The sequence below is a fragment of the Carcharhinus amblyrhynchos genome, chromosome 20 (assembly GCF_965287045.1).
Source record: "Carcharhinus amblyrhynchos chromosome 20, sCarAmb.v2.hapA, whole genome shotgun sequence".
Classification (NCBI taxonomy): domain Eukaryota; kingdom Metazoa; phylum Chordata; class Chondrichthyes; order Carcharhiniformes; family Carcharhinidae; genus Carcharhinus; species Carcharhinus amblyrhynchos.
This window is the reverse complement of record NC_137343.1, coordinates 4,383,304-4,403,682: the sequence shown is the minus strand read 5'-3', so window position 1 is coordinate 4,403,682 and position 20,379 is coordinate 4,383,304. Positions and strand designations below refer to the sequence as shown.

The 20,379-nt window shown below is 43.2% G+C and overlaps 2 protein-coding genes across 11 annotated transcripts in view; both read right to left on the bottom strand.

Annotated features, from left to right (window-relative positions):
- noc4l (nucleolar complex associated 4 homolog) overlaps positions 1–10,440 on the bottom strand; it is a 47,459-nt gene extending 37,019 nt beyond the window's left edge. Inside the window, exons 1-3 of the mRNA XM_080208640.1 lie at positions 10,248–10,440; positions 7,290–7,410; positions 4,918–5,024 (exon numbers count right to left, since the gene is read on the bottom strand). Coding sequence (XP_080064766.1) covers positions 4,918–5,024; positions 7,290–7,410; positions 10,248–10,436 — 417 coding nt within the window. The 5' untranslated portion in view covers positions 10,437–10,440. The remainder of the gene's footprint in view (positions 1–4,917; positions 5,025–7,289; positions 7,411–10,247) is intronic.
- A 2,070-nt stretch (positions 10,441–12,510) lies between these two features.
- ep400 (E1A binding protein p400) overlaps positions 12,511–20,379 on the bottom strand; it is a 150,136-nt gene continuing 142,267 nt past the window's right edge. For 9 of the 10 annotated variants that reach the window (XM_080207995.1, XM_080207997.1, XM_080207996.1 and 6 more), the window contains 3 exons: positions 18,798–18,950; positions 17,241–17,318; positions 12,511–13,915 (listed from right to left, as the gene is read on the bottom strand). In XM_080207995.1, the coding sequence (XP_080064121.1) occupies positions 13,646–13,915; positions 17,241–17,318; positions 18,798–18,950 (501 nt within the window). In that variant the 3' untranslated portion in view covers positions 12,511–13,645. The remainder of the gene's footprint in view (positions 13,916–17,240; positions 17,319–18,797; positions 18,951–20,379) is intronic. The other variant, XM_080207999.1, reaches the window with a different exon arrangement.

Sequence of the window (20,379 nt, the reverse complement as noted above, 5' to 3'; positions counted from 1 at the left end):
TCACACAGACTAGGAGGAATGATCACTTGGATTCCCCACAACTAGCACCCACTTTGGAAGGTGAACTCAAGCTTTCTTGACACATACGGTTTCAAATCAAGATGCATGTGATGCACTCCAGTTATCATTCCTTTCAATATCATGTCCATCTCCTTCCCCATCACAGAACCATTGCTGGTATATCTCTGAGCTGTCACAGGCAAATGATCTGCTCATGATAAATAAAGAAAACTTAGCACAGCTAGTTGGCGGTGTCTGCTTAATAGGTAAAGGTAAGCGTGATAACGCATCAGCATGGTACTCGGACTGACGATGCTTTATATCATAGGAGTGCGCTGATAAGGTCAATGACCATCTTTGTGATCAGCTTTCAGCTGACAATGAGAGGCCTTTGTGTGAACCAAAATAAGTAAGGGTTAATGATCAGATAATCATGTGAAATGATAACCATACAAATAATGATGAAATCTTGTTACGCCAAAAATGCCTCCTCCTTTCTTCTGTGTTTCTGGCTGAACATTGTTAGATTTAGGACTAATCAGAAGCAGAAACCAATGGTCAGTCTTCTCCCAAATGCATAATATGTAAAACTACTGCCTCACTGCATAAGGTGAAGCATCGCAAATAAGCAGTAATGTTAGCTTCAGGTTAAAATGAACTAATACTTTCAGACTTCTGGAAAGCATCTTTGACATCCTTGGATGCTTTCTCTCATTCTGTTGCCCAGTCCCATGACTCTTTAATACATAATAATGGCTTGAATAACGTAGCTACATTAGGAACAAATTTGCCCTCGTTTGCATCATATTTGTCGGATGTGACGTTTCTAAAATAGTTTCCATTTTTTAGGTGCTTTTTGTAGGCCATTATCAATGATTCAGGTAGTGGAAAAAGTCAAACTTTTCATTCTTGATATGCAGACAATATGCTTCAAGATGTTTCAATGTTGCTTCTAAATTATTCAAGTGCTCTTGTTCACTGGACCCTGTAATTAGAATATCATCCAGGTAATGTTGTGTACCAGAGAGACCACTTAAAGTCTGAGCTATCAATCTTTGGAATAGGACTGGTACGGATGTTGTTCCAAAAGGTAAACTTTTATAATGAAAAAGACCTTTGTGAGTATCGATGGTAAGCAATGGCTGAGACTCAGTGGGTACATTCATCTGTAAATATACTTGTGAAAGATCAATCTTGCTGAATTTCTGCCCACCTGGTAAACCAGCAAACACATCTTCAATTACAGGAAGCGGATACTGATCAATACACACTAGATACATTGTTTTTAAATCACCACGTACGAACTGAACAATCTGGTTTCATGACAGCTACGATGGGGTAGCCCAGTCGCTCATAGTAACTGGATCTCTTCCGTGTATACCCTAAAAATCACACGAGCTGGTTTTGTAGGAAGATGCCTCAGCTTTTGTTGGTATATAGTTTCAGGAATTAAAGATAAAGCACCAATATCAACCTCCATCCTAACAGGTTGTCCACTTAGCTTCAGAATCACCCAAAATCTGCATGATTCACCCTGTATGAATAAGGTGTTCAGTTGGAGCTCTGCATCATATTTCGGAATATTCTTGGCTGTAATTCTTTGCTTCCATATTGTAAATTGCAACCTGTTTTTCTTCTGGAAGGTTCTTCTCTAGGGAAGCTGGTTTAGCCCAACAAGTTTCTGCAATGAGACCCACTTTGCCACAATTCTTGCATTGACAATTCTTGCTCCAGTATTCACTCGCTGAATGACCCAATTTGACACATCTCTGACATGCTTATGGTGTTTTGATTTCTTATGGGCAGTTCCCAACCTGTGGGTCTTCATTCCTGCACCAAATTGTGAAGCCTCTTTAGCAGCCAGTTCAACCGCACTGCGATTTCTACTGCTGTCTTTAAAGTCAAAACACAATCTGTAAGCAATCTTCGTTGGATAGCTTCATTTTGGAGGCCACAAACTAGACAGCGAGACTCTCCCAGTGACTCACCTAACTCTCAATGTTGTGCCTGCCATCTTAAGCTTGCCACAAACCACGCAATGCTTTTGCCTTCCACTGAATTCCTTTAGAGGAACCAAAACCATTCCATGATGATCAGTGGCTTTGGAGTGTGATGCCCTTCAAGGATCTTTCTCAAGTCATCACAAATTTTGGTTCCTGGCTTTGCTGGATGAACCAAGTTATGGGCAAATTGAAGGTTTTACTTCCTATTGTACTGAGAAAAGCTGGTACAACCAACTTGTTTCCAAATTTATTCACTTGTACAAAGTACTAAAACCGTTTGGCATTGCAACTCCATGATTCATTTTCTTAATTGAAAAGGTCCCATGGATCCTAATTAACCCACCATCTCTCTCACAGACTAGCGACTCACGACTGTTCAGTTTGTTTTTTACTGTCTCCCCAGTATGCCCTTTATACCCTGGAGTTAAGCTGATGCACATTTTGTTCAAATGGTCCCAAACATATTGCTGAGTATCCCTTCCTATCAAATATGCCAGATATTGCCTGGAATCTCACCCTTCTCTGAATGGATAAACCCCCTCGTTTAAAACCACACAGAGAGCTTCCACCCTTTTTCAAACTGTGTAGAGAGTCTCTGGGTCTGTCGCTACACACCGCAACACACGCACAGACTCTGCAGCTTGGAGGAGTCCACCCGATATTTTTTCCCCTGCAGGAAATGCAATTTTTTCTTTCCTTCGCTGGCACGTCCACCTTTAATCCTGCTGTTGATTTTCCCCTAGTTTTCAAAGGACCCACAATGCTTTCTCTTCTTAGGAACTTTTCCTGGTGTTTTCAATGGAATAAAATCCCAACTCATCGGCAATTTTCTTTTTGCAATGTCCTAACCACGTGCGGGGGTGGTGGGTTTTAATCAAAAAGAGAAAGGCCTCCTTCGCTCACACAGGTTCACAGTAACACAGAACGGGTTTTAAAGCTCTTAAAGCAATCATGCAACTACTTAAATATATAGCATGATGGGAGGTTTAAATATATCCCTCCGCCAGGTAAACTGTAAGAAAAATATATGAATAAAAGTTACAGCAAAGAAACAGGCCATTCGGCCCCAACGCTGGTGTTCATGCTCCACACAAGCCTCTTCCCAAGTGCTTTCATTTCACCCAATCAGCATACCCTTCTATTCCCTTCTCCCACACACATTTCTCCCGTTTCCTTTAAACGTGTCAACAATATTCACCTCAAAATGTTTTGCTGTTTAGGCAGACGCAATTATACCCTCCCAGCTAAATGTATCACTTAAATTAACAACTATTGTCATACAGTGCCCGACAGAGGGGCAGCTCATTAAAAAGAGCAATCACTCTACTGGAGAATAATACCCGCACAAGTTGTCAGTTGTGCGCTATTTAGTAATTGCTAACACCCAACTGGTTAACCCAACTGCACGTGGAAAGCAGTAAGTGCATAATTCCAGCAGCATCGGAGGACAGCAATTCCGGAACAGAAGACAACCATTCAACCCCTTGTTCCGCCATTCAATTGGATCGCGGCTGATGTGTGATCTAATGCTTTTGTCCTATTCCTTCAATACCTCTGGATAACTAAAATCAAACAGTTTTATATTAGAATCATAAAAAATGTTGCTTAGGCCACATTTGGAATCCAATTCTGGTCATCACACTACCAGAAGGACGTGGAGGCTTTGGGGAGAGTGAAGAAAAGGTTTACCAGGATGCTGCCTAGTACGGAGGGTGTTAGCTAATGTGAAGAGATTGAATAAACTGGGATTGTTCTCCCTGGAAAGACGGAGGCTGAGGGGCGACCCGATAGAAGTTTATAAAATTATGAGGGATGTAGACAGGATGAACCATTGGAAGCTGTTTCCCCAGGAATTACAAGGGGGCACAAGTTCAAGGTAAGGGGGGAAAGGTTCAGTGGAGATGTGTGGGGGAAGTTTTTTTACACAGAGGGTAGTGGGGGCCTGGAATGCACTGCCCAGTGAGGTGGTTGAGGCAGTTACAATAGCGACATTTAAAACTTATCTGGATATACACATGAACAGGAGGGGCACAGAGGGATCCAGGTGGTTGGCCTAGATAGGACTATGTGACTGGCTCGGTGGGCCGAAGAACCTGTTCCTGTGCTGTATTGTACTTTGTTTCAGTCTTAAAATTGATCTGGTATCAACTGTCATTTGCAGAAGAGTTCCAAACTCCTGCACTGAATTCATACATATCACCATGTGCGCAGGAAAGTGTTCCCGAATTTCATTTGCGTAAGATGAGGCTGTAATATTTAGACTATGGTCCCTAGTCCTAAACCAGAAGTTGAATGGCTGTTGGAATTAGGCAGATATTGGGAAGAAAATAATTTCCTTTAACACAATCGATGAACAAGTTATTACTTTTTTTAAAAAATCAAGTTAAGTAGCAGTGAAGAGTCAATTGCTGTGGCTCTGGAGTCACATGTAGACCAGACCAGGTAAGGACGGCAGATTTCCTTCCCTAAAGGACATTGGTGAATCAGATGGGTTTTTTTGCGACGATGGTTTCATGGTCACCGTTAGATTCTTAATTCCAGATTTTTATTGAATTTAGGTTTCACCTTCATGTGGCTCGATTCGAATCCGGGTCCCCAGATTTTGCTTTGGATTACAACACTAGTGATGGTAAAACTGCCTCCCCTGCGACAGTCCAGATTGCCATTTGTTTTATTTCCCTCCTCGGGGTGTGCGCATTGCAGGCAAGGTCAACATTAACAACCCCTCTGTGATTGCCTTTGAGAAGTTGGTGGTGAGCTGCCTTTCCAAACACAAGCAAGTGTCTCGCTCGCCCACTACACAGAATGGTCAGATCATCAGACTAGACCTTGGGTTTATTAATCCACTAACTCATCACTGCGTCACTGTGCCCGCTGTCACAGGCCCAGGGCAGGTTCACAGCAGGAATCTCACCTGAACCTGCTCTGACTCATGCGCCATCAGACTGAGCAGTTGGTCGATACCACTCTGGTAGCGATGTCTCATCCAGATCTTGTACTTAACGTCGGCACTGCAGTCACCTGAAACCAGATAAACGCAGCTGTTAACTCTGTAGCTTTCTCGCAATTTCTAATGCAATCCAGAACTTATTTTTAATGACCCCAGAGCCTCCGAAAGGGTTTCCAAAGAAGAGTAACTGCTGTAGTGTAGGAAAACATGGCAGCCACAGAGCGGCATGATGGCACAGTGGTTAGCACTGCTGCCTCACAGTGCCACAAACCCGGGTTCAATTTCCGGCTTGGGTCACTACCTATGCCGAGTCTGCACATTCTCCGTGTCTACGCGAGTTTCCTCCGGATGCTCCAGTTTCCTCCCACAGTCTGAGAGACGTGCTGGTTAGGTGCACTGGCCATGCTAAATTCTCCCTCAGTGTACCCGAACAGGTGCCGGAGTGTGGCGACTAGAGAAATTTCACAGTAACTTCATTGCAGTGTTAATGTAGGCCTACTTGTGACACTAAAAACAAAAACTTTTAACTCCCAGAAACAGAAATGCCGAGTAATCTGTCTGTGCAATAGTGATCTTTTCTTCATTCACTTGTGGGACATGGGTGTCGCTGGTTGGCCAACATTTATTGCCCATCCCTAGTTGCCTTTGGAGGGCAGTTGAGAGTCAACCACACTGCTGTCCTTACCCAGTCTGGCCTACATGTGACTCCAGAGGCACAGCAGATTTCCTTCCCTAAAAGACATTAGTGAACCAGATGGGTTTTTCTGACAATCGACAATGGTTTTGTGGTCATCAGTAGCTTCTTAATTCCAGATATTTTTTATCGAATTCAAATTCCACCAGCTGCTGTGGCGGGATTCGAACGCGGGTCCCCAGAGCATTAGCTGAATTTCCAGATTAATAGTCTAGTGATAATCCCATGAAGCCATCGCCTCCCCCTCATTTATTGAGGGGTAATGAGTGGCCATGACACAGAGGAGGGCCTCACTGTCCTTTGAAATAGTGGCAACTGATGATTTACATCCACTTGAGAGCAGATGAGATTTTGGTTTAACATCACATCTGAAAGACAGTTCCTCCAGGAATGTAGCACTCACACGGTGCAGCATGTGAGTCTCTTATGGTTTTAAGTTGATGGAAGCTGCCAGATGGGAGGTCAGCCAAGAGGTTTACTCAGAGACTGCAAACTCCATCACTGTCCTATAAAATTACAGCAAAACACAGCATCTGATCGACAGTGTGTGAAACAAACAGTCCCAACCATAAGAGCATAAGAACTCGGAGCAGGAGTCAGCCATCTGGCCCCTCGAGCCCTCTCCACCATTCAATAAGATCATGGCTGATCTTTTTGTGGACTCAGCTCCACTTACCCACCCGCTCACCATAACCCTTAATTCCTTTACTGTTCAAAAATTTATCTATCCTTGCCTTAAAAACGTTCAATGAGGGAGCCTCAACTGCTTCACTGGGTAGGGAATTCCACAGATTCACAACCCTTTGTGTGTGAAGAAGTTCCTCCTCAACTCAGTCCTAAATCTGCTTCCCCGTATTTTGAGGTAATGCCCCCTAGTTCTGGTTTCACCCGTCAGTGGAAACAACTTCCCTGCTTCTATCTTACCTATTCCCTTCATAATCTTATATGTTTCTATAAGATCTCCCCTCATTCTTCTGAATTCCAATGAGTATAGCCCCAGTCTACTCAGTCTCTCCTGACAAGCCAACCCTCTCAACTCCGGAATCACCCTAGTGAATCTCCTCTGCACCCCCTCCAGTGCCAGTATATCCTTTCTCAAATAAGGAGACCAAAACTGTACACAGTGCTCCAGGTGTGGTCTCACCAACACATTATACAGCTGCAACATAACCTCGCTGTTTTTAAACTCCATCTCTCTAGTAATGAAGGACAAAATTCCATTTGCCTTCTTAAATACCTGCTGCAAACCAACTCCTTGAGATTCCTGCACAAGGACACCCAGGTCCCTCTGCACAGCAACATGCTGCAATTTTTTTACCATTTAAGTAAATGTCCATTTTGCTATATTCCTACCAAAATGAATGATCTCACATTTACATGAGCTTTACAGCTGGCCCAATCCAGAAACTACACCTCATTATAAAAACTTATTTCTTGAACTGACACAATATCTAGCTCCTTCAAAGACCAAGAAATTCTCTGAAACACTTGCAGCTTCTCACCAGTGGGCCTGTTTCGCGGGAATGAATGATAAGTGGACACATTCTCCTTACTGTTGGCCATGTCACCGTGTCACAGGCTCCCCACTGCAGCAGGGGGACCCCGGAACCGGCCAACAGGCTGCTCAGTGTTTACTCCTTACCTGACAGACCCTCCTTTTCCTCAGGCAACTGGCCAACGAAAAGGTCCCCTCGTTGCAATAAGGTGCAGAATAAGATGCCACAGGTTCTGGCAGCAACAACGATTTCATCTTCCTGTTCAGCCTGGTAAGAAAGACAAAATCTTACTGTCAATAGACACTAGCAATCTGAGACAGTCACTGATAGGTTTTTATACAGTCTTTCAAATGTGGAGCTGGACTAGTGCAAAGAAAGTATTAGCATTTATCGAACCTCTGAAGAGCTTCACTACTTTCTACCAGATCTCCCCTCACTATTCTGAACTCCAAATATGGACAGCACAATGGCACAGTGGTCAGTGCTGCTGCCTCAAGCGCCAGGGTTCAATTCCTTGGGTCGCTGTCTGTGCAGATTTCCCCCAGTTTCCTCCCACAGTGAGAAAGACATGCTGGTTAGGTTGATTGTCCATGCTAAATTCTCCCTCAGTGTACCCGAACAGGCGCCGGAGTGTGGTAACTGGGGGATTTTCACAGCAACTTCATTTCAGTGTTAATGTAAGACTATTTGTGATGCTAATAAATAAACTTTAAATTTTGCTACCAAACCTCACATTATACTGCATCTGCCACACAGATGCCCACTCACTCAACCTGTCCAAATCACGCTGAAGCATCTCTCCATCCTCCTCACAGCTCACCCTCTCACCCAACTTTGCATCATCTGCAAATCTGGAGATAATATATTAAGATTTGGACAAGGGAGCTAAATGTATGTCAACAGTTGGGGTCCTAGCATAGATTCCCTGTAGAACCCCACTAGTCACTGCCCTGTCAATTGGAAAAATACCCATTTATGCCAACTCTTTGCTTCCTATCTGCTACTCAGCTTTCAAAACATCTCAAGACATTACCTGCAATCCCACGTGCTTTAACTTTACATGGTGGTCTGTTACGGGAGATCTTATTGAAAGCCTTCCGAAAGTCTCAATAAACCACTAGTTCTCCTGGTCAACTCCATGAGTTACATTCTCAAAGAATTCTAGTAGATTTGTCAAGCGTAATTTCCCTTTTGTAAATCCATGCTGACTTTGTCTGATTATACCACTGCCTTCTAAATGCTGAATTATGAAATACTTGATAATAGCAGCTTCCCCAGTCCTGACATTAAGCTCACTGGGCTATAGTTCCCTGTTTTCCCTCTGCTTCCCTTTTCGAATGGTGGGCTTACATGAGCTATCTTCCAATCCAAAAGAACCATTTCAGAGTCCGCAGGATTTTAGGAAACGACCACCAATGGATCTACTATTTCCCGGCCCACTTCCTTAAGTACTCCGGGATGAAGATTATCAGGATCTGAAGATTTATCTGTCTTCAATCCCATCAATTTCCCCAAAACCATTTCTCTAATGCTGACTTCCTTCAGCTCCTCACCAAAACATGTTTCTCTCAGCACTTCTGGTGGATTATTCATGTCTTCCAATATTCAATGTACAAATTTAGTTCCTTTACTGAGCGTCAGGGGCCCACATTCACTTCTGTTAATATTTTTCTCTTGACATATCTATAGAAACTTTCACAGTCAGTTTTTATATTCTCTGCTAGCTTTCACAATCTATTTTCCCCTTCTTAATCAATCCTTTGGTCTGCCTTTGTTGAATATTAAATTGCTCCCAATCCTCAGGCCTTTTGCTTTTTCTTGCCAATTTGTTTGCTTCTTCTTTGAATCTGATGCTATCTCTAATTTCCCTTATAAGCCATGATTTGGCCACAATTCCCTTCCCACTCTTGCGCCAAACAGAAATGAACAACTTCTGGGGTTTGTTCTTTAAATGCCTGCCATTGTCTGTCCACTGTCTTTCCTTTCAGTAACGTTTCCCAGTCCACCACAACTAATTCATGCCTCATACCATCATAGTGACCTTTACTGAGATTCAGGACCCTGGTCTCAGAATCAATTACATCATTATTCACCTTGACAAAGAATTCTATTTTATTATGGTCACTCATCCCCAAGGATTCTCTCACAACTCGATTGCCATCTAATCCTTTCCCGTTGCACAACACATAATCCAAGATGGCCTGCTCCCTCGTTGGTTCCTCAATGTATACATAGAATCATAGAAATCCTACAATACAGAAAGAGGCCATTCGTCCCATTGGGTCTGCACTGATCACAATCCTACCCAGGCCCTACCCCTACATATTTACCCACTAATCCCTCTAATCTACGCATCTCAGGACACTAAGGGGCAATTTTAACATGGCCAATCAACCTAACCCGCACATCTTCAGACTGTGGGAGGAAACTGGAATACCCAGAGGAAACCCATGCAGACACGAGGAGAATGTGCAAACACCACACAGACAGTGACCCGAGCCGGGAATCAAACCCAGATTCCTGGAGCTGTGAAGCAGCAGTGCTAACCACTGTGCTACCGTGCTGCTTCAGAAATGCCACGCACATTCCAGAAATTTCTCCTCTATTGTACTGTGACTAAACTGAGTTTCCCAATCTACATGTAAACTAAAGTCACCCGTAATCCCGTATATTCACAAATAATCTGGTCATACCAGTGTCCAATGGGGAATCATTTATACCAAAAACCAACATTAAAGTCACACTGTTCAATCATCACCGCCGGTTTACTGGATTTTCAGTACCACAGGCCTGGGGTCTCTCCCCCAACCAGTCACCCAGGGACATGGGGTCCAACTTGGGGTGCGGGCTCCAACCTGGGCACCCAGGGGCGCAGGCTCCAACCTGGGCACCCAGGGGCGCAGGTTACCCCCCCTGTCATACAAGCCTGGGATCTTGCTGGGCTTCCTACATTAAATCAATGGTTGTTCTCTGGATGTCCAAAGTACTGAGCCTCCCATCCCGGGCTCTCCCCCCCCCGCCCCCCTCACCGCCTGCCCCCGGGGCCCGGGCTCTCCCCCTTCATTCCCCCCACCCCGGGGCCCGGGCTCTCCCCTCACTCCCACCTCCAGCCCCTCCAGGATGTCGAACACGGAGTTCGCGTTCTTTCTGCTGCCCAGAACCCGCTGCAGGAGCTCCCGGAGCCGCTCCGGGGCCCCGGCCTGGGCCTGGGGCTGGGGCTCGGTCTCGGTCTCGGGCTGAGCCCGGGGGTCGGAATCTCCGCTCCGCGTGCCCCCCTCTCTGGGCGCCGCCATCTTATCCAGGTCACGTGAAGCCGAGGGACTGGCCAATTAGCAAACGGGGCGGGGACTAAGACAGACCCGCCCCCTTAAAGGCACAGTCCCTGGATTTGAATTCCTAATTGGAACAGAATTCAATGTCCAAATAGCCCAGAATAATCAATAAATCCCCATTAATCCTTTAATAATCTATAACCAAATATTAATATCAATATATTCTTTAATCATCAATAACTCCCTCATTAATGACCAATAACTCCATTGATGCTTTAATAATCATTTACCCTGGTAATACTTTAATATTTAATAATTAATAAGCTCCTCGTTAATCTTTAATAAGAAATGATCTTTAATAAGAAATTAATTAGTTTAATAATTAATTAGTTTCCAGTGCTTTAATAATCAATAACTCTGCATCTTAGAACATAAGAACATAAGAAATAGGAGCAGGAGTAGGCCATCTAGCCCTTCGAGCCTGCCCCACCATTCAATAAGATCATGGCTGATCTGTCGTGGCTCAGTTCCACTTTCCCGCCCTCTCCCCATAACCCTTAATCCCCTCGCTTATCAAAAACCCATTAACCCACGTCTTAAAAATATTTATCGAGGCAGCCTCCACCACTTCAACGGGCAGAGAATTCCAGAGATTCACCACCCTTTGAGTGAAGAAGTTCCTCCTCAACTGGCAGAACAGGCTCAAAGGGCTGAACAGCTTACTCCCACTTCTTGTTTCTAAGTGAGGTGGTGGTGATCCCATGTGTCTTCTACGGTGACAAGTTAGGGGTTTGGGAGGTGTGGTTCAAGGAGCCTCTGCAAGTTAAATACAGTGCATCTCGTAAATCTTGTGCTGGGAGTGAAGGGAGTAAGTGTTCATGGTGGTGGACAGTGTGATGGGTCGCAGAGATTCCGAAATCTGACTGCAGCCAAAATTCAATAGTTGCAGCAAGACAAACCACTGGGACAAAAAATTAAAACAGGAGAAACTGATTTAGATTTGACCTCACACACGTAACGAATGTTACCGCCAAGACTGGCTCTTGGTCCAGCTACGCCTCGATTTTAAAATCCTCATTCATTATAATGCTCAAATCCCTCCCCATCTGTAATCTCCTCCAGCTCCATGCACCCTCAGAAATCTGTGCTCCTCCAATTCTGGAGGAATTTCTTGAATTCCATCAGTTCATTTCAGCTACCCAGCCTTAAACACTGGAATTTCCTCCTTAAACTTCTTTTTCTCTCATCCCATTTAAGATGCTTCTGACAAACTGCCCTGACCAAGCTTCTGGCTGCCTTTCCAAACAACTCGTGCAGTTTAGTGTCAAATTTAATCTGATAATATTCTAGTAAAGCAAATAGAATAGAATCAGAATCCCTACAGTGCAGAAAAGCAGGCCATTCGTATCTTTGAGTCTGCACCAACTCTCCAACATAACATCCCATCCAGGCCCTATGTGTAACCTCACATATTTAACCCGCTAGTCCTCCTCAGGGGACACTAAGGGACAATTTGGCATGGCCAATCCACCCAATCCGCACGTCGTTCAGCCTGTGGGAGGAAACCAGAGCACCTGGACGAAACACACGCAGACACAGCGAGTACGTGCAAACTACACACAGACAGTGACCCAAGCCGGGATTCTAACCCAAGTTCCTGGCGCTATGAGGCAGCAATGCTAATCACTGTGCCACTGTGAAGGTTTGAGACTTATTTATTATTGTTACAAGTAGGCTTACATTAACATTGCAATGAAGTTACTGTGAAAATCCCCTAGTTGCCACACTGTAGCACCCATTCGGGTACACCAAGGGAGAATTTAGCATGGCCAATGCACCTAACCAGCATGTCTTTCAGACTGGGAGGAAACCGGATAAACCGGAGGAAACCCACGCAGACATGGAGAGAATGTGCAGACTCCACACGGACAGTGACCCAAACTGGGAATTGAACCCGGGTCCTAGGTGCTGTGAAACGGCAGTGGAAACCGCTGTGCCAAACTTTGATTCAAGAAATCTACACATCTCAGAAATACAACACATTACTCAACGGTAAAAAAAGAGAAAAATTCTTTAAATGAATTTCAGGAACAGGTGTAGTGCATTTACAAATATGTTAATTTATTACAATATGGTAGCAGTGGTTTATGAATACAACTAACAATCTGGTATATCTTGACAGTGTAACAGTAATTTCACACAATATCATTGGAAATCAACGCTTCTGTCATGTTTGCTGAAAACTTAAAACTCACTCTCTCTTTGGTCTCAGTTATCTTGGGCTATCACTGAAACTTTTGCCATCATCCTTCACCAAGTTTACCATACATAACAAAAATACCACGGCTGCTTTCTTTAAAAAAAATCTACATCTGGCTCAACGAAGGAAAGATTAAAGATAACATGACCGAGTTGACCAACAAAAATATTTATATACAATTCTACTCAATCATCTTATTTTTGCCGATCACAAATGACTGAATTTGAGGACAGGGTTAAGGATGTTATAACACGATGCTATGCAAAACCATAACAAATACTGTACAACATGTACACTAAGAACTAGAGGGAATAACTTTGTAGCATAGATTGCATTTTTAATGTGCATATACATACAGAATAAAAATAAACATTATCACTTTAAAATAAATCCTGAACCATGGGTGCACAATGAAAAGAATGTAACAAAAATACAAAACCCCTTGTATCAAAAGTTTGTTAATAAACATTCGTGTCTTTTTCTAGATAAGGAATGTCAAATACAACTTATTCTGAAGTCCATTGCTGTTGGCTTCTTTCCAACTTTCACGTAATGAAAAATAACTACAGTTAAGTACTTAACATTCATCCAACTACATTGTGGATTTACAAATACTGAACACATGCCTATAACATCCACTTTCTGAACTTAACAAATACAGGGGCACATTAAAAATGTGCCAGGAAAAGAAAAAATTAATATGTACAAAGATGACCCAAGGTCAAACCTTAGAGTTATCTACCTTTTAAAAAGATTTACAGAATTTCTGCTGTGCATTAACATGTTACATTAACACCAAGATTCAATATTAAATGATATACGTAAAGTTTATGCAAGTCAACTTTTCTATACATTGGCTATTACACAGTGGAGTGAAAACAAACTTAGTACAATTTGTTCTGAGCACAGTCCAGCTAATGCTGCAAGCACATTCTTTATGTGGTGGGCTTCCTTGCTTTGTTCAACAAGCTCAGTTCGGTTTCGTCGGGGCTTTCAGCCTCACTGCAGGAGCAGTTCGCACCTGCACCTTGGCTTGTTGGCCTTGGGCATCAGAGGTCACTGCTGGCTGAGCGGGGCTCTGTGGAGTCGGGGTCTGAATCTGAGGAGAGGCCGCTGTTACAACTTGCTGCTGAATAAGTTGCTGCTGGACCACCTGAGCAGTAGCGGCTGCAGGCATCACCTGGACCTGTTGGCCAGGAGCTGCCTGGGACAGTGTCATCGTCTGCTGCTGTGCCTGGACCTGCAGGAAAAGGAGGGAGAGAGGGTCATTCAGACAAGAAAGTAACTTTCATTTATATAGTGCCTTTCCGCATCTTCAGATTGTCCTAAAGCACCATACAGCCAGAAGTAACCAAGCCTCAAATGTAATGTAGACGGATTCGAGCCTGAGAATGTGGTGGAGGCAAGTTTAACTAAAGCACTTGAGAGGTAATTAGACAGTTATTTTAAAAAGTAAAAACAAATTACTGCAGATGCTGGAATCTGAAACCAAAAGACAAGATGCTGGAAAATCTCAGCAGGTCTGTCAGCATCTGTAAGGAGAGAAAAGAGCTGATGTTTCAAGTCTAGACGACCCTTTGTCAAAGTTGGACTCAAAACGTCAGCTCTTTTCTCTCCTTACAGGTGCTGCCCGATTTTCCAGCATTTTTTCTTCTAGTTATTTTAAAAGGTTTATTTATTAGTGTCACAAGTAGGCATACATTTACATTGCAATGAAGTTACTGTGAGAATCCTGTAGCTGCTACACTCCGGCGCCTACACTGAGGGAGAATTTAGCATGGCCAATTCACCCAACCTGCACGTCTTTGGACTGTGGGAGGAAACCAGAGCACCTGGAGGAAACCCACGCAGACATGGGGAGAATGTGCAGGCTTCACACAGACAGTGACCCAAGCCAGGAATTAAATCCGGGTCCCTGGAGCTATGAGGCAGCAGTGCTAACCACTGGGTTACTGTGCCACCCATAGTTATCTGAAGAGGAAGAATGTGCAGAGTTCCAGGGAGAAGGTCGGGGAATGGCACAAGGTGAGTTTCACCTTCTGAGAGCCCATGGAGACAATGGGCCAATGGCCTCCTGGTGCAGTATGCGTTCTGCAATTTTGGTAATCACTAAATGCTGCTGTACAACTGGCTTATGTGGAACATAAATAACAGTATGGACCTACTGGATCAAATATTTTTTCCTGCACTCTAAATACTACGCAAGTTCAAGCATTTGGAACTCAACGTGTATTCTATTCAGACTGACTCACCCTGAACAAAACAGGTTAGTGAATTAGAAGTGTTAACTATTCTACACAGCGCTGTACAACCAGGGCAACTGGTGAGTGTCTGATGAAAGTCATCAATCTGAAACACCGCTTCTCTTTCCACAGATGCTGCTAAATCTCAGCCGTTATTTCCCATTTCCAGCATTGGCTTTTCCATTAGTGTTTGTCTGGTTTATTCTTTATAGGCTGAGAGTTTAATCTCAGATAGCTTTGTGTTCAGAATTTTATCTGCAAGTTCGTAAAGCAACTGGTGACAACACACCATCTCCAAAAAAAAAGGTGCTACTCAAGATTAAAAAGACTAAAATTCCAACAGGTTATACTCAATTTAAATAGAAGCATATTCAGACCTCACTGAGATCGGGAACAATTCTGGCCTCAATATTATAAAAAAAGACAGAAAGACTGTGAAAGAGGCAGAAAAGATATCCAAAGAGAGCGATTATAACCACAGGAACAGGTAAGAGTAGGTTAGAGGTAACCTGATAGAGGTCTTTGAAATTATGAAAGGATTGACTAGGAAGATACTTCCACTTGTGAGGCAATTCAAAACCAAAGACCAGAAATATAAGATGGTCACTAATAAACCTAAGAAGGAATTCAAATGAAACTTTTTTACTGAGAGCGGTCAGAACACAAAGCTCACTACCACAAGGAGCAGTTGAGGCAGATAGTATAGAGGAAGCTAGGTTAACAGGTGAAGGAGGAAGGAATAGGAGGATAGGTGAGGAAGGGGATCGAGGGAGACTTTGATGGTACATAAACACTGGGCCAAGTGGATTGTTTGTCTGTGCTGTAGGTTCTACAGGAATCGATGTAAAGTTGATATTCAGTCTATGCAGAGCAGTGTTCCTCACTATCTTCACACGGAGGGTCACAGTCCAAAGCTAGAAGGTGCAGCTGAGCCTCTGCAATCGCTGTACAACCAATTTGATCCAACAGTGGATAACATGGAACCCAAGCGCCTTCCAGCTGGAGCACTGTGGCCAGTTCTGAGCACTGTAAGTTGGGAAGAATGCCAAGGTTTTAAAAGAGGGTGCAGAAGCAATTTAGTAGAAATGTACCCAGGTACATTTCTGGGGAGGGTTGGAATTCTCTCTCTAAAGCAGAGAAAGTTAAGAGGTGGAGATTTTCAAAACCATACAGGACTGTAATAAGAGTAAGTAAAGAGAAACGGTTTCTCATGGCAGGAAAGTTGCTAACCAGAAGACACAGATACAAGGCAACTGGCAAAGGAACCATAGGAGAAATTAGGTTAGTATTTGCAGCGCATTCCTGTGAACGGGAACCCACAGCCTGAAAGTGGTGAAAGCAAATGCAGCAAGTTTCAAAAGACAACTTGCAAATAGGAAGACAACTTGAAAAAGGAAAAAGAATGCTCACTATGGGGAAAGAGCTGGGGGAATGGAACTAATTGGTTAGCTTTTTCAAAGAGCCAGTACAGGCACGATGGGTTAAATGGCCTCCTTTTGCAGTGATATTTTACACACTAGGATCAGACATATAGTTGTATGGTAGGCCAGAACTTGCGTATCACTGAAAAAAGAGACATGCTGCTGAAGTTTTTAGTCTCGCACTCTGATTGTTTAGCAAGTTCTGCTTAATCCCGATTGTGCTAAGAATTACGCTGAAAACCAATTTAGATTCATCAGTCGGACTCGCCGTTAACACTTGCTAGGAGATACATATATTCACACTATAGGGCCCTGTCCTTTGTGGAGCTACTAAACGAAAGCCATAGGACAGCCATTCCCTGGTTCATTCTCCACGGCAATGTCTTGACCAATCAGGTTGATCTGCCTGATTTGAATTTGAACGAAACTTAGCAGTTAACTAGTCCCTGGTACATTCTTCATGGCAACGCCTCAATCAGAGCCCACTTGCCCACCAATCAGCTCTCTCTTCTCATGCAGAATAAATTGTTGCTCACTTTACTGTGGCATTCTTGCAAACTGTCCTGATGAGTTCAAGACAAAAAGTTTTCACAGCATGTCTCTTTTTTCCTGCAAGGATCAAGCATAGATCTCTCCTATTGTTCTTGGCATTTCCTTCCTCAATTCTGCTCAAAACAAAGGTTGCACATTCCAGGTACCAAAAAAGTGGAATAAGAGGAGGAACATAAGCAGAACCAGAAGTGTGAAGCATATATAGGCAAACAGGGAAATCCAATGAAGAAAACAAAGGCAGATTTCTTCTTCCACATCATGGAAATGTATCAGCAGGCAGAACACGTGAAACATCCAAAAGCTTCAACCATGCAGAGTGTGGAGATAGGTTTGAGGAGGTGAAGAATACCTGTTGGGCCGTTGATACCATCTGCTGGATACTCCCCATGGTTGCTTGCTGTTGAACCGTTTGTGGAATTTTTGTAACCTATTGAACAATAGCAGTTTATTTTAACTTTTTCACCCTTTATGGTTTCCAAACATGAAAGATTTTAGGTACTTTAAAGAATTATTTCTTCTGCAGTCTTGGAGTTAAGGTAGAGCGACGTTAATAAATTACACTTGCCCTATTGAGGAGTGCTTGGGCAGAATAAAGTTTTGCTGCATAGATCAAGAGTCGAATGTTAACTCGGAAAGAAACCACGAGGTGTTCATCATGAATCTCAAACATCGTGGAATAAAGCCACTATGTACCAATGTAACGTAAATGGACTGTTAAAGAGGTCTTGTGGTATTAAACAGTGTCACTTTATCAGGTTTGATGTACATTTGTTAATGTATCGAACAGGGATATAGATGTATAGAACAAATTCCTGTTAAAGCTGCCCTTTCAATCACCTGCAAATAAGGGGACTGTCTGAAGTTCCCAAGATTTTCAACATACTGATATATTAAAGCAACTTTGTCTACTTAACAAATGTGCGATGAACCCACGCGAAGTCTCAGCTGAGGTGAAGAATCCTTTAAAAATAATATCCATGTTTTTACCAAAAAAAAATCAGCTGTAGGGCAGTCTGATTACTGGTCTTCATTCCTAATACAAAATGCATTTCATGGGTATTGATTCAATTATGCAATACAAAGGAAGGCGTGTCGTATTAAATGAGCATCAAAGTCCTGAATAATTAATCAAGACGCCAGACAGAGGCTACATTCTCTCAGAAGGATTCGGTGATTTACTTACTTACTAGTTATTTGCTTCAGATTTTCAAACATATCAGTCCGCAATCAACAGTTTCTTGCAAAGATGAAAGGAACAGAGTGTAACACTCCCAGAGCAGTGCAACACATCATTATAGCCCACTCCCAGTTACACCAGGAACCTATAGTTTGCTAGGCCACTTAAAGTAAAGTTTATTTATTAGTTACAAGTAGGCTCACATTCACACTACACAATGAAGTTACTGTGAAAATCCCCGAGTTGTCACACTCCAGCGCCTATTTGGATACGCCGAGGGAGAATTTAGCATAGGCAATTCACTTAACTTGCACATCTTTGGACTGTGGGAAGAAACCGGAGCACCCAGAGGAAACTCACGTAGACAAGGGGAGAACATGCAAACTCTGCACAGACAGTGACCCAAGCTGGGAATCAAACCCAGGTCTCTGGTACTGTGAGGCAGCACTGCTAACCACTGTGTCACCCCGGAGGCCATATGTAAGATTGGAGTCACACACAGGCCAGACGGGAAACGAAGGGCAGATTTCATTCACCAAGGATTACTGGTGAACCTGTTGAGTTTTTTGTTTACATGTAAACTTTAGAACAACACAGTCATTCTTCCCGATAGCCTAGTCACATTTCCAGATTATTCAAACTGCATAGCTCCAAAGTGGATGTGTAATTCTTTGGATTACAGTCTAGTAAATATAATCATCGTATCACTGCATTACTTGCATTAATTACCTGAATCTGTGCCTGCATCTGTTGTGTTCCTGTCTGCTTTTGGGTCTGGGCACTCAAGAACTGTGGCTTCATCCCTGATTGGAGTTGGGAGGTGGTATAAGTTACTTTCTGCTGTTGCTGCTGCTGTGATTGCACGGTAACCTGCTGTGTTATCTGAAACAGGATGCACATAACAAATAAGAAAGGACTATTTTTGCCCACCTTGTGCACCTCTAAATACTTGCTGCAGAGCAAAGCCAAGCTTCAGCACTGCCATTCCGAATGTTTAGAACTTGCTGCTAAATAAAGGTGATATTGGTCTAGTCTTCTGCAAGTCCAATTCCACCCCACCCCGAAACTAAAATAGGAAGCTTCATCTAATTAATGATCATCACGAACACAAACTAGATCTCAGCAAAGACCAGGGATGGACTGTGGTTCCCCCCATCAGAGATACACTTACTGACCAACCAACTATCCAAAGCTGCTGTGTTGAGCATGTATTACCACAGCCATAGTGGTGCCATTGACACATCTTGCTTCTCTCTGGCTTTCTTCAAGCCTCTGTCAGTCCCTGCCTCAAAGCTATCCAGCCATCTGAATTTTCTTTCTCCTCCAATTGTTGGCAGGACAAGCTTCGGGCCTTTGTTTCCAATGCCCCTACTTGACTATCTTTCTCTCTCTAACTATACTTATCAACCTTTTTGATTCATACATTGAAACATACATAGAAAATAGGAGTGGCCATTCAGCCCTTCGAGCCTGCTCCACCATTCATTTTGAACACGGCTGAATTCAATATCCTGATTCCTCCCCACCTTTCCCCCCAAATCCCTTGATCCCTTTAGTCCCAAGAGACATGTTTAATTTCTTCTTGAAATCTCACAACACTTTAGCCTCAACTACATTCTGTGATAGTGAATTCCACACATTCACCACCCTCTGGGTGAAGAAATTTCTCCTCACCGTAATTCTAAAAGATTTCCCCTTATCTTCAGACTATGACCCCTAGTTCTGGAGTCCCCCACCACTGGGATATTTTTTCTGAATCCTGTTAGAATTTTATAAGTTTCTATGAGATCACCTCTCACTCTTCTAAACTCCAAGGAATATAGTTCTAACCGACTTAGTCCTGCTATCCAGAAATCAGTCTGGTAAACCTTTGCTGTACTTCTTCTATAGCAAGGACATCCTTCCTCAGATAAGGACACCAAAACTCCAGGTGTAGCCTCACCAACACCCTATACAATTGACGTAAAACATTCCTATCCCTATACTCGAATCCTCACAAATGAAGGCCTAGGTACTATTTGCTTTCTTTACTGCCTGCTGTACTTTCAGCAACTAATGCACGAGGACACCAAGGCCTTGAGTATCCACCTCTTTCAACGTTCACCCATTCAGATAATAATCTCTCTTCCTAATTTTGCGACCAAAGTGGATAACCTCACATTTATTCACATTATACTGTATCTGCCACACACATGCTCACACACTCAATCTGTCTAATTCACACTGAAGCATCTTTGCATCTTCCTCACAGCTCATCCTCCCACCCAACTTGTACCATCTGCAAATATGGAGATAATACATTCAGTCCCCT